The sequence below is a fragment of the Haematobia irritans genome, chromosome 5 (assembly GCF_050003625.1).
Source record: "Haematobia irritans isolate KBUSLIRL chromosome 5, ASM5000362v1, whole genome shotgun sequence".
Classification (NCBI taxonomy): Eukaryota; Metazoa; Arthropoda; class Insecta; order Diptera; family Muscidae; genus Haematobia; species Haematobia irritans.
The window spans coordinates 63,932,048-63,946,770 of record NC_134401.1 but is presented as its reverse complement, the minus strand read 5'-3'; the positions used below and the strand labels follow the sequence as shown (position 1 = coordinate 63,946,770).

The following is a 14,723-nucleotide window of genomic DNA, read 5'->3' as shown; positions in this document are numbered from 1 at the left end:
GAAACGTGAATAAAATGTTATGCGATGGCAAATAACTATTCGAGGGATTGCTTTCAGAAAATATTAAATAAATGCTAAATGCTAAAGTTCATACAGATGTACACACACAACCAAACAAATGAACAGCTTTGGGAATATTCCTTTGTTCAATATCATCGGCTGTGGAATTTGGACGCTAAGCCAATGGGGCAGAGGACTACATCGTAAAAACTAAAACTTGAAAAATGGCTTTGCTGCAAACGATCATAAAGCAAGTCTCGATGCCACAGTTCAAAATACAAATGTGTGACAGAGCGAGTTTGTCCATAGTTCAGTAGTAGTTGAAAATTTAATTTATTAGAAACATAAAATTCTCTTTTGCCATCAATGCTAAGGATATCCAGTAATAGCCGAACGAACTTCTGTATGTATGTTATGCCCAAGCCACACACATACACTCACAAATATATATAACACATATATGACAATATATTATTATTTATGTGCACTCGAATGACTGACTACATATCCGTATCTATTAAATTCTACAAACACTACGCGAATATGTGTATGTGTGTATATGGGGGTATTTGCACACCCAGACCGATGAAGACCGATACTTTTAGTCATTTTTAGAAAACAAAAAAAAAAACGAACATAAAGTTTTTATTGAAGCAATTTTTGGAAAATGTTCAACACATTCGTTAGATAGTTCTAAGTTTATGGCTAAAAATAAAATTCGATATAGCCGGCAGTAAGTACTCATCCACAAACAAGCTTTCAAGTGATATGTGGTTATTTAAAAAGCACTTTACAGCTTAAAAGAGACTACAGCTAGCACCAAGGATTGCAGTGATAAACATGTTTACAGAAAAACATATTCCCCATGAGTATCCAAAGCGGGTAGGGAATATCTGGGTGCAACCCAACTAAATTTCGTTCATTCAATGTTGAGCCCTCAAGGTGTGTCCCAGATTATCGGAAAATATATTTCTGCAAAGCTGACTTGGTAAAGTCTTCATCATTACTGTGGGATATTACTAACATCAATAAGAGGACTGAGTGGACTGAATAGTCTGTGTGAGCATGTACATAAATCGGGCTGCCACTTTAACCATTGATAAGAGGTAGCAAGTGTCCTTAACCCTTGCAGAGTAATTTGACATAATTCTCTTTACTTGTCTGAAAGGAAGACAATTCGCTTATCTCGTGTAAATATTTTCAATTATCCAAGTATTTTGTAGCCCAGATACTGCGTGAAACAAATGGTAAATTTCATAGTTTTATTTTTATTTTTACCTTTTGTTCGGCCGAGTAACGAACCAAGAACGTACTAGTCCATGTCCTTATGGCGCATTTGGTTAATTCTGCGTTTCAATCTACTATGAATGCATATCGTATCTTCTGTCAAGTATCTCGAAGGCATTTTCAAGGCAATGAAACTAGTTTAGTAATTTTGATTTACAAGCTGAAATCCATAATATGTTAGCTTAGGTTTATGTAATAGGTCGCTTTATATCAGGATCACTTAAACTATTCCGTTCATTGAGATACCTTATTATCTAAAAATGCTTATAACTCCTGATTATTTCCTTCTGTTGAACTAACCTTATTGCTACAAAAACATTAGTAGGCTGCTTAGGTTAACTACTGCCAGGTTCCCCAAGAGTCTAAAGCCCAAATTCGTTCACGTCTCACACAAAATGTGGAACACTCACACAAGATGGGTTTAAGTGATGCTTTTCCTCCGTATCATGACAACACATGCCAATAATTTTTTCGACTTTCAGGTAAAGCCTCGTTATTAAAAATATCAAGAGTGATATCTGACGTCTTGAAAATATTAGCAACTAGTGTGCAGTTTAAGTTTAGATCAGATTCACGCAGTATGAGCTAACATGTTGAATTATTGAATGCGCCTGAGATACACAAACATGCCATTCGCTTTATCTAAACTTGTCGACTGTTGAAGTGGCGGCTACCAGACCACACAACCAAATACCATTGTGGTCTAACCACTGCCGTATACAGCCAATGCACACTTTTTGTTTTTAGTCCCCACTTTTTCCCATTTGCCTGTTTGCACGAGTACAAGGCTATCGTAGCTTGTCTCGTGCTCCGAGGTATCTTGCATACTCACCAAAGAGATTTCAATATCACCTAAGGAGATCGGCTTAATCTACACACAAAAAAAATTTTTTTGATTTCAATCACGAAAATCGCGGATTCAATCATTTTTTTAATTGAAATGTCTTCAATCACGAAAATGATAGTATCAATCACCCATTTTGATTGAAAACCAACACGATTTTCAATTAAAAATTTAATTGACTTTTGTCACGGAATCAATTAATTGTGTGATTGAATCAATTAAAAACGTGATTGATTTTTAACATAAAATTCAATCACAGTTTTAATTGAATCAATTAAAATTTTAATTAATTTCGCGACAAAAATCAATCAACTATTTGATTCATTCAATTAAATAATTAATTGAAATTGGCTATAAATTTCGATCAAAAAATTTATATATTGCGACCCCAAAATCGTATTTAGTTTTATTTGAAATAAAAGAAAATATGTGTTTCTTATAAAACATATTCAATATTTTATTATTTTTTGAATTATGCAATAGACAAATAAATTTGGTTCTTGTTATTTGTGTTTTGTTCTAACATAACTTACTAATACAATTACTATCAATAACAACTATAGGGCGAAAAAATAAATTATATAAATCATTATAATAATAACCATGTTAGCATGTTCCTTCTAATATGGAGATGCGCCTAGATTTCCAATAATTCAGCAGCCTGTAAGCTAAATTAGAATAATTTGAATTTAATTTTGTTCAAATAAAAATTAATTTTGTTAAACATTACCTGCATAGAATATCAAGTTCAATTCTTAGTTCCAGGTTACAGATTTATAATCTTCTTTTGTAGTTGTAGTCTTTTAGCATAAAAAGGTGTATTAAGGAGCTCGGTAATTTAATTTTAGTAACAATTCCTTTCCAAAATCCACACATTGAAATCGTCTATTAAAATTTGAACCAATGAAAGACAAAAATAATGGGAAAACAGTGTAGTATTTGGTATTATATTGATGATACTTCGTAAATTCTGGAAATAGAAAAAAATATAAATGGAAAATACATATTTTTATTATTTTCGGATATTTTTCATGTTTTTAAATCCAAAAGAAAGAACTTTTTTACCATTACATAATTCAGCTCATTAGTTTATATATCAGATATACTGCTCTCTACTTGGGTTCAAACTGAAAAAGGCAGGTAAAGCAAAAATGCAATTTAATGCCAACGCCACTTCCCAACTTCAAGGTGAATCTTCCAACAAACCCATACCGCTCTTGGTTTTAAGAAAACTAAGAGTGAAAAAAATTTATAATTTTAAAAGATCAAGACGGTACCCACTTTTTTGTTGCAAACATATTCTTATATATTTGATAAAATGATGGAGTTGATGGTCAAGTGATTGGTCAATTTCACAAAATAAAATTGGTCGCTAAAAGAAATGAATAAAAAAAATATATTATTTTAGTCCGTTTAATGTAAACAGGCTTCAATGGAAACCCGTATACATATGTCACAATTTCTTACCTTCAATAAACGTAGATTGTTTTCCATTTTTACAATACCACAAAACACAAACACAGGTAATTTCAAATGCGTTCTCTCATATATTTTTTTCAAACCTTTACCACGTGGTCGTTTGTTGTTGCACACTTTATTTATTTCAACCCTTTGCTATGATTTGTTGTTGCGTTCAAAATATTTATGCACACATATTGAATGCAGCAGACAGAATGTCGCCAATCATGTTTTTCAATTTACGCGAAAAACAAAAAACCAACCGTTCGTTACGAGTTACTTCCACAGACTGATCTCTCCATCATACATTGTTGAATAAATACCCATTCTCTTGTTCTCTTTTCGCTCTTTCCATTGCTCAAAATTATTCAATTTCAATCACAAAGGTGATTGGATCAATCACACGTGTAATTGGAAACGGAAAAAATTTCAATCACGTTTGTAATTTAAAATTATTTCCGAATTGATTAACAAATTGATTGAATCAATTAATATTTTAATTGGAAACGTAACAAATATCAATCATTTTTTTAATTGGTTTTTATTCGGATTTGATTAAATAATTAATTGAATCAATTAACATATTAATTGAATCCGTTTCCAAATTCAATTAAGTGCTTAATTGAAAAAATGTTGGTGATAATTTTTTGTGTGTAGGCAAATTTGCGTTCTTTGCAGTAAATTACTAGTTCTGTCTTTGCAGGATTTACCCCTAGATTCTAGTCCTTCGTCCTCGTACCAGTACTCAGTCTCCCGGAGGGCTATCTGTATAATATTTCTAATGAGATGTTAATTTTTCCCTGACGGCTATAGTCACGTCATCAGCGTATGCAACCATCTGTTCATATTCTAAGGAAACCAGAAAGATGTTTATGGCAACATTCCAAAGAAGAGGTTATACACGCTCACTCTAATTTATTTCATGACTCAACTCAGGACAACTTAGTGTCATGGACATACGTCCACGAATGGACTGAATAGTCTAAGTTAACCTATGCCTCATTATCTTTCCCTGTGAAAAACATTTTTTTTTTTTTTTTAATTTTGATTTGAATTTTACTTTTTACGCATTTTGGTTAAATTGTAAGAGAAACTACCAGGGCCATGGGATCTGTATGCGTTTTTGGACTAAAACTTAAGCACAATTAATTTTATAGTGGAAGTTAGTTAACACCATGGCAAATGTCATGATAGCAAATGTTCGATGGGAGAATTGTAAGGGTTGTAACGACACCAAGCAAATATGGCCCCATTTAAACATAAACCGCACACTAGATATGCTAGTGTTCTCGAAACGCCAGATATCACTCCTGATATCTGCTATAACGGGTCGCTGCCTGATAGGCGATTTTGCAAAAACTATTGGTGCGAAGTATAATGACTATTGTATGAGCTGTCATGATGCGGAGGAAAAGGAATCAATAAAACACCTCTTGTGTGAGTTTCCTGCATTTTGTGTAAGGCGTAAGCAACTTTTTGGGGCATATAGCTTCAGATTACTGGCGAACCGGGAAAACGTTAACTTAAGCAGTCTGCTAATGTTTTTGGAACAATCTGGTTGGTTCAACAGAAGAAAATAATCGAGAAGGTTCAACGGTTAAAACTAGAAGTGCCCATATGTAATAGGTACTTTTAGTTAATGTGGTATCACAATGGACTGAATAGTCTAAGTGAGCCTGAATCTTAATCGGGCTGCCACTTTAACCTAACCTAACCTAACCTAGTTAACACTACCAATAGGATACTTAGATGACCACTTTAATTTGAAGCAAGATCACAACTCTTAAACGTAGGTATATTACGAAGACAAACTACACCTTTGCCCTTTATTGTGCAATAGTACTAAAATGCCAACCCTTTTTCTATGAATTGCAGTTTCATATGAAATATTTTCAATAAAACATATAAAGAATATTAAAAATTCTCTACGTACATTTAGGAATTTGGTCTTAAGGGGGGTTACCCATCTAAACATTGGCTCAGTCTTTCAACAAGTCCAAAACAAAATATAATGTTAATTTACATAAAATATTGAGAGATACAAAGGACCTTCAACCACAATGCCTATGGTCACCTATTATGTATCTGCCAGGGACCAGAGAGATTATTTTCTTCAAAAAAAAAAAAAATGGTTAGCATCATAACAAACCTTATTTATTGCTTTTGTCTGTTGGACTTTTGTGTGGATTAGGGGTTTTCTGGTGGGGAGACATGCTTGTTGGTTGAATGGATTTATATGAATGACATTTCCACAAAAGAACCCTCGCAGGTCTGTCTCACAAGGACGAAATGAGTAGAAAAAAGGCAGTCGTAATTTTCACCAAATGATGTTTATCAAATAATTCAATTTTTGTACTGCTTTCTGTCCAAGTGTATGTGTAAGGGTTTTTGTGGGTGTCTGTGTGTGTGTGTGTTTGTATTGTAGAAAGGAGCACACTACAAAAACATAAGAAGAAACACATCAACAAACCATATTTGTAATATATGTCTGCAACCATTGCTGGTGTATTTGTTGTATTTATGAATCCTAACACCCGAACTCAGGCATAAAACCAAACACATGGCAGCAATCCTACATCAAAAGGTTCAAAATTTTAAGCCACAATGGATTTGACCAAACAACAACAGAACCAACAAAAAAAGCCCTCTGAAAAAATGAAATTGAATTTTTTATTAAGTTTCCTAGTAGACCTCCTCCAAAACCATTTGGTACTTCTTGGAAAACGACGGCAACAAAAGGATTGAAATGATGAGTTTATTTTTATTTATTTGTGTTTGGGGGCCTTGGTGTCCTTTTTTCTTCCACAGCTCCTTAGTAATATTTTTTTTACTTTCCTTTGTGGCATATAGAAAATTTATAAATTTAAAATCAGATGTTATAATTTATGATTGTATATGTAATGTGGAACAATAGTGGAGAGAAATATTTTCATTGCTAGTAAAAACTCACAGAAAATCTAGAGTTGGGCTGTGATCTGTAAAGTCTCAATCAATCGTCTTAACATTAAACTTCCCTTTTTCGCAATTAAATGGAGTCATTCAACTCATTGGCAAAGTTAAGCGGTCATCCAATGGTAATTTATTTAAAAATGTACACTGAGCGTCGATCTGTGGTCGACACAATAAATGCGTCCAAAGCAAACACAGTATCTGTTTCTTTCTACATCCAATATTGCAAGAAGCTTATCATATCTATGGTAATTAGACTTGTTAGCTTTGAAAATTACAGAAGTCGAAAGTTCGCCATTCCTTTTTCCGATTATGAGGCGGCACACATTCAAGAAGCACGAAAGGCTTGTTAGCCACCGTAATATAAAGGGTATGTCACTCTGCTCTGTTCCTCCGATGAAAGTTTGTCTGCATTAGACAAAATTTTCCATCAAGACATTCAAGTCAAAGTGATTATTTGTGCTCTACATACTCGCATGAACAAAATCCACACATCAGAAATCTGATGAATGCTGTAGTCACAAGTATCCAACCGTATAGTTCGGATATACTTGAGTGACATTGAATGTAATCAGAAGCTCGCGTTTGCAAAGGACAAGTGTTTCCCGACTATCTCATGGGTTTCGTAATTTGAATTTATCATTTCAAGAGATATATTTTTGTATCTTCGGGTGTCAGCTTATCTTGTTTTGCAATTTCTTTGAAAAGTTTTGGAGAAATTAGTGGTTTCGCGGTGCAAAAGAAGCAAAGTGGAAGTTTAATTAATGATTGTCATCTAATAACCATTTCAAACCATCTACACAATATCATATTTTTTTTAATTCCAGTTGCAGTGGTAAACATTTTCAAAACAAGGAAAAATCAACAATGCAAAGTAACAAAATGTCGGAAATATATAATAATATTTTATAGACTTTAAAGATTTTTGTATCTATAGACATAATAATAATAAACAAAAACTGTACATGCCAACAATCTGAACAGAATAGCTGTCCATGAATATAAACACCTATTTAAAGTGCTATGAAAATATGGAACTGTACAGTTATTGGCCTATGAATTCAACTTTTAATTTTGCTTGATTTTTTATTTTATTTTATAATTCATTTAAAAAAATACGTTTCCATTACGAAGGCAACTAAAATAAATGTCGGCCTCCCAATGATTGTAATGAAAAATTCAAATTTGTACACGATAACGGCAATTAATTCCCTATCACCCAACAGAACCAGCCCCATTTGCTGGATACCCATTTACATGTATTAAACTCTACAATTTTTCTATTACTTTTTGTATCCAAAATTCACCAGTTCCACATCACATCTCACACAAAAAGTAATGAGAATCATACTCAGCCTTGGATATTTTCAATGATGCGCTACTGTTTGTTAATTGTTGGCATTATTCAGGGGAAAAAACCATGAATACAAAGTGCTTTTCTATCCAATGAAAAACGAATCAAATTACAATATTCGTGCAAATTAAAATCATTCAATTTGAAGTGCAAAAAAATTGTACTCAAATAAAATGTCTATTGTACAGTGTCACGAACTTCCTTAGACCCGGTGTTGAAATTTACTAATTTACTGATTCGATGGTGATTTTCTAGTCACATAATTACTAGTATTTCGAGTAATTTCATGTCCCAACACTGATGTCATAGTGTGAAACACATTGACTTTTATAATTAAGAGAAATAATTAAATAAACTACACTGGAACAATTAAATAAATCAGTGCAATAAGTCACCATAATTATTTAAAGAGGAAAAAAAGACATCTGAAAAAGTTCCCAGTGGCAGCTCGACTTTGGATACTATATTTATTGACATGTTTATTTTCATAGCCGCCCTTGGAGTGCTAGCCCATGAACGCGTTCTGGCCCCTTCCTGAATAATTTGTATTCCAGTGAAGAAGGCTTCAATTGGGCGACAATTATCAACGTAAACCTTTTGCCATATTCTAAACTTATTATTTCGCACAAAAAGATTAATTTAATATAACTTTTTTGTTGACTAATTTCACACATTGAAAAAAACCTTCGATTGCTTGAAATTATGACAAATTAAAATGTCTTAATACTTTTTACGCACAGTGGTATATAATTTCCAAGTCGCTTACAATTACTTCAACATAACCTTCTTCAGCTTCTGGTTGACAAATCGATGTTTTACATCCTTTATATACACGGATGAAAAAGACCTTTTTTTCATATGTTTGGCTATAAACATTATATGTTTGGAACACAAATTTTTAAACACAATATTTTTGAGTGCAAGCATATAATGTTCATAAACTAGCATAACATGTTTGGGACATATATGTTAATATGTTAGAACATATTATGTTTGGGACATAAAATGTTTGTAAATATAATTTGCTTGGATGCAAACATATATTAATTTAGAAATAGCCTATAAACATATATGTGTTTAGTAGCTTGGAGCGCTATTTAACAGGGAGCGATATTGAATTAAGTTGGTGGTTGTTGCTTGTTATTACAAAATTAACATTTTATTTTTCCTTGGGCAATTGATCTGCTACTTCTTTGATCCTTACAAACTGTGTGGTCCGCTGTTCGAATCCCCGTCCGGCAAAAGGTAAAATTAAAATAAAAAAAATCATAAAATTGAATAATTTCTTCTACAATGTTTGTATCACAGAAAAAAGTGCTAAGAACTAAAAAATCTCGTGGAAGTGAGAAAGATGTGGGGGAATATACAATTAGGCAGAAACAAAATTTTGAGCATTCAGGTCGAAAACCTATGTTGTTAGCACCTATATTACCTGTTTATTTTCATAATTCATTATGATTGTAAATATATAAATAAATAAATAAAATTTTGAGCACAATATTGTTTGGGAGAATTTTTTTTAAGCATATAATATTTTTGGGTGCAAAATGCTTCCAAACATATTATATGTTCACATAATAACATATTGTTTTTTGCAAGACAACATTATTGAATTTGGATGCAAAAATACAAAATGTTTGGAACTTAGACTACACAAACATATATTGTTTAGACCAATATGCTTTCAAACATATTATATATTGGAAGAGATCAAACATATAAATATTTGGGCAATACCCAAAAATGTATATGCTTGAAGCAAAATATGTTTGGGAGTAAATGTTACAGAAGCGATTTTTTGTAAGGGCGTAGAGAATTCGGTGAGCTACGGGAACTTTTTCATGTGTTTCATTTAAATCTGATGATTTGTATTTGTGTATAATTGACTCATCTTAAAGCAAACTTTAAAACTGGGAACAATTGAAGTATGTTACACCAGGAGAATTATGGCGATGTGCAAAAATGTGCCAAAGAAATAAAGTAAAATTCCACCAGTTCCAAATTGAAAATTTTAGAATTTTTGCATTCTTCTAAAAATAATAAAAATAAGAAATGATTACATGTACAATATAATATTCATCGTATTTACCAAATTTTACAATATTGAAACTACACCAATTTTTCAATACGACGTTTTTGTTTGAAAATTTTTTTTTACAAAATTAAAAATATGAGCAATACCTAATTAAACAAGAGAAAAAAATGTATTGACCAACTATTAAAGAAACGTTATTTCAACAAATTTAGGACAGAAGTTTTTGTAATTTTCGTCCCCCCGTAAAAGTCGAGTGTCTTTATAAAGTAAATTTTTCTTAAAGTGAAAAAAATTGATTTAAAGAAGTAATCCTTAAATTAACTGAGGTGTTGCATCTTTGAATTATGTATAAAAAATGTTTGAAAGTTATTTTTCATTTCACTGTTATAACTTGGTTCTTTCAAGTCATATTTATTTGTATGTGAATAACTCTTAATATAATATCGCAAAAAAGAGAAATGAGATCTGTATACTATTTTAAAATTTTTAAAGATACATTGCGTCCATTAAAAACTTTAGTCTCTGAATCAACACCAACCTTCTTAAGAAAAATTTAATATCTCTTGATCCATATAAATATTTTGAGTGTATTTTCTTAGTATATGCAGAAAGGTGGTAACAATTATATTCATGTTTCTCAGAAACTCTTCAAGTATACCACATTTTCTCTTTTGTACTCGAAAGATAGTTATCAAGCCTGTTCCAATAATCATAGTCGCAAAAACTTTCTGATATCTCCAATTAATCATTGCAAATCGCAATTTTTTACGATTTCAAATAGAAGTGACATGCCTCTGCGAATTCCACTTCAAAATTAATGTTATCGTAAAGCTTGTACAAAACATTCTTAATGATGCATTGCTTTATGTTTTGGGAGTAATAATCACATTTTATTGGAGCTACCTTATTTTGACACAATCTATTGAGGGCATGTTTTGCGATTCGTATATCGTGTTCCAAACATTACGACGTTTTAGATACTGGCGAGTATGGAACTCTAAGCAACACGTAGGGACATGGCATGGCACATTTTCGAATTGAAATTTTGCGATTTCAATTCTGTACGAATTCGCGAATTTTATTTTCCTGTATTTTTCCTACATTTTGATGTACATTTATTAATCATCATTTATCATTTAATAAATCATTTATATCGTTGAAATCATTTATTAAAAAAAAACTTTTTTATTCAATTCTGTAAAATGTTTTATTATGTTTTTTATTCTTACAAAATTAAAAAAAAAAAAAATAAAAACATGTAAAGTCGAGTTTGGGATACAGAATTTTATATAAAAATGCAAACATATCTAAAATACCAAACACAATAACTGCATTGGTAAGTTTACTTAAATTTTTGGCACACTTTTATATAATTTGGCATAGATGATACATCGACTTCCTGACCTTTGGAAAGGAAGATCGAATTGAATATTGAAAGTTTTTATTATCAGTGAAAACGGCATGTTTGGTTCTTCGTACTATAATGATAGTAGAGAAATTTTATCTGTCAACTCAAGTCAATTCCTATTCCCAATTATGGAAGACATCACTCTCTTGGAGCAAATAGCTCTTTAAACGCATATAATTTTACTAGTAATCGTAACACTGTATATTTCATTGACTGATAGTGGTACGAAAAACAAAAAAAACTTCACCCACATACTACCAACAATAAGGTCGCCCTTAGCCACCAATGGGGTAGCTATCGAAATTACAACTGGAACAATTTTACAGTCATCACATTTTTGTGCTTTCAAACATTTTCAACAATTAGATTTTGTTATCTCGAAGGACTCCTTCACCCAGCAAAAGCCAAGCATATAGCAACAAATCCACTCCACTGGCGGATTTCTTCTCTGTATCACCACCAGTGGGATAGAACAGTCAATGTTCGTTGTTATTTTATTTATTGTTAATCAGGGTCTCGGATTATATCGTACAATTAGTTAACCATGTTTTTCTTCTCTTTTCCTTTTAGAGTGTCGAGCTCATTTAGAAATGCTAGTTTTTTATTTCTGGTGTCCTTGTGATGCAACTGGCTCTTTGGTTGATGCATTGAAAGGAAGTGTTCTTGGGCGGACGTAACAATTGAAGCTGCCGATTCAGCAGAAACAGAAACAGCTTGAGCTCCATGCCACGTAATGAGGGTGAACTATTGCAAAGTTTTAGCATAAATTAAATTCCGCTTTCTTTGTATAATTTTATTAATTTTAACTTGAAATGGTGCTACTTTGCAGCTGAGTGCTGCAAACGGCGACTGGGGAAGGGGGGCGCAAAAGTGGTAGTGATGCAATGGTACATTGCTGCAGCTGCCTTTGGTTAGAAGTGTTTGGAACTGTTGCGTTTGTGCTATTCCGCACTGCCAATTGAAAACGGAAGGAGATCGGAACGTTGGGATGGGCACTTCGTTTGCCTGGCCCAGTTTGAAATTTGTTGCCACCGCAACCATTGAGTGGAAAGTTTAAAATGAAAATTAATTTCATTGAGAAATGTTCATAATTAATTTGCATAGTTTTGCTGATGTTCGAGGGGAGCTGCTGTGCTCCACTCTCATTCGTAATGGCCAAGGATATCCAATGATGCTGTAAACAACAAAAAGAGTGACGACAACAACAATCCTAAAAGAGCGCCTTTGGGAAGCAAACAAAAAAACGGACAATGTCGTTTCGAAAGTGCAGCGTAAATGCTACTGTAAAGTTGGGGTCATTACACGTTTCATTGTCTGTTGCCCTTCTTGTGATGATTGAAAAATTTTGATGTAATTGGAATCGAGCATGATATGCTACTCACCATTGGAGGATATGAAAGATATCTGTCGCTATTCATGTTGTAATAGGAGCCATCTGGTGGTGGGGCTGGCGATGGGGACGGAATATAAACAGCCTTATTAATTAGCATCTGATCATCGCGTGCACGGTGGTCCATAATGTTCACTCCATTATTGTGTCTAGGATGAGGCAGTGTCCGTGCATTAACTGTAAAGAGAAAAAAATATTTTTATGAAAACAGAAAAAGTGATCAATGTGGTGAAATTTTCAAAATAAATTGCAAAATTTTTCTTTCTTAGAATTTTGAATGAGTGGAATATTTGAAAAGCCGGCTTTTTTATTCTCATTACACTTCTTAATGTAAACGATAAAAAAACCTTTGTGTCTACGACACTATTTTTTCAGTGTTCTATCTATTGAGAATTATCTTAAATTTTTATTTCTTGAGCATCCAAAGTAACAATACGGAAATAAGTTCAAATAAATAGAGACTACGCTTCTCGTCTAAATGTTCATGAAAAACGTATAATAATATCTCCTTTTCGATGATTCAAACTGTAATACTGTATACTTGTCCTTAAAATACAAATGCGAATTTTGCATAGCATAGAAAATTAACTTCTCTGACTTTTTTCTTATCCAAAAGCCGATAAACTTTTCAATGAAGACGTTTCGCCCTTATAGTTATGTAATTCGACATAAAAATGGCTTCCTCAGGAAGTCAAATCGAAGATTGGTGTATATGCTCGCCCTTGGTCCCTTGTCATTGAGCTTAACATGGAATCGGGCAGCACTCAGTTATAAGAGAGAAGTTCACCACTGTGGTATCACAATGGACTGAATAGTCTAAGTGAGCCTGATACATCGGGCTGCCACATAACCTAACCTAACCTATGCTCGCCCTTGGACCTAAGATAGCCCTATTAATCCAATTTCAGAAAAATCGTATATAAATTGTGGCAAACAGGCTTTTTCGGTCGTGCAAAGAGGTCTCCTATTTCTGAATGTTAGTTAGTAATTTTTTTTTTAACAAAAACTCTAATAATTGGCATTCTTATGTTTTCCACGTTGTTTCTGTACTTTTTTGATCAAGTGGGCAAAAACATTGAAATTTTCTTTTTATTTTCGCATAATGCATTATAAAACCACACTATTTTTCCTATGATAAGTCGTATTTATTGCCAGAAATATGGGATGTCTTAACGAAGGATATAATACATATCTCTATTACCAAGTAACTAGGAAAAAATTATAATTTTCCCCAGGCAAGTTAATGAAAATTTATTTAGAACAAACACCCTTAAGAATGTAGGGGCCTTTAGCAGAGGAACGTTGAATGGAATATCTCTGAGTAAAATAAAAATCACAGCAGCAGCAAATCATATAAATGATGAGAGGGATAAAATTCCTTGAAATTGTTAGTGGTGATGTCTCTGCTTTTGTTGAGACGACGATAGCAAGAACATCGTTGCTGCATTTGTTGCTAGGAAATAAAATAAAAATTACGCTAAATGCAATTAAGTAGAAAAAATGTTCTCCATGGTCGCGGGGAACATGGGGTATCATGGGAAAAATCGTGTATATTCTCCTAAATCCCATCCACACTATCAACTTAAGAGTGAAGCCAAACGTGCAACTCAATGCAAGATTACAGCATCTTCATTAATTTAAATGAAATTATTAAATAATTCTCTATAAACTGAAGAAGAGAAAGCTTTGTTCTTTGGTGGTAAGGCATTTCATGAGTTTTGCAATTCAAATTTGTTTTTTGCAAATCGGGCATAAATGCATTAAATTCTTATGTTTATTTGAGGTAGATATAAAAATGGTCTGAACTCAGCGATAAGAGAGAAAATCAGAATATGATGTCACTAGGATTCTTCCCAGCAAAAAATACTTCAGCAGTAAGAGATTAGATGCACATTTTGGGATACATTTAAGTAGGCAGTGCATCCACACTGGATGAATCGGTAGCAATAAAGTAAACGAGTAATCAAACTAGTTTATGATCATTCGTTTTCGTTACTG

At 32.8% G+C, this 14,723-nt stretch overlaps 1 protein-coding gene across 5 annotated transcripts in view; it reads right to left on the bottom strand.

Moving 5' to 3' along the window:
• Nucleotides 1–14,723, bottom strand: part of sns (nephrin adhesion molecule sticks and stones) — a 515,450-nt gene that overhangs the window by 46,372 nt on the left and 454,355 nt on the right. For all 5 annotated transcript variants that reach the window (XR_012722648.1, XM_075309654.1, XM_075309651.1 and 2 more), the window contains one exon: nt 12,718–12,902. Coding sequence is in view for 4 of the 5 variants with exons in the window: in XM_075309654.1 (XP_075165769.1) it covers nt 12,718–12,902 (185 nt within the window). In the remaining variant the exon portion in view is untranslated. The remainder of the gene's footprint in view (nt 1–12,717; nt 12,903–14,723) is intronic.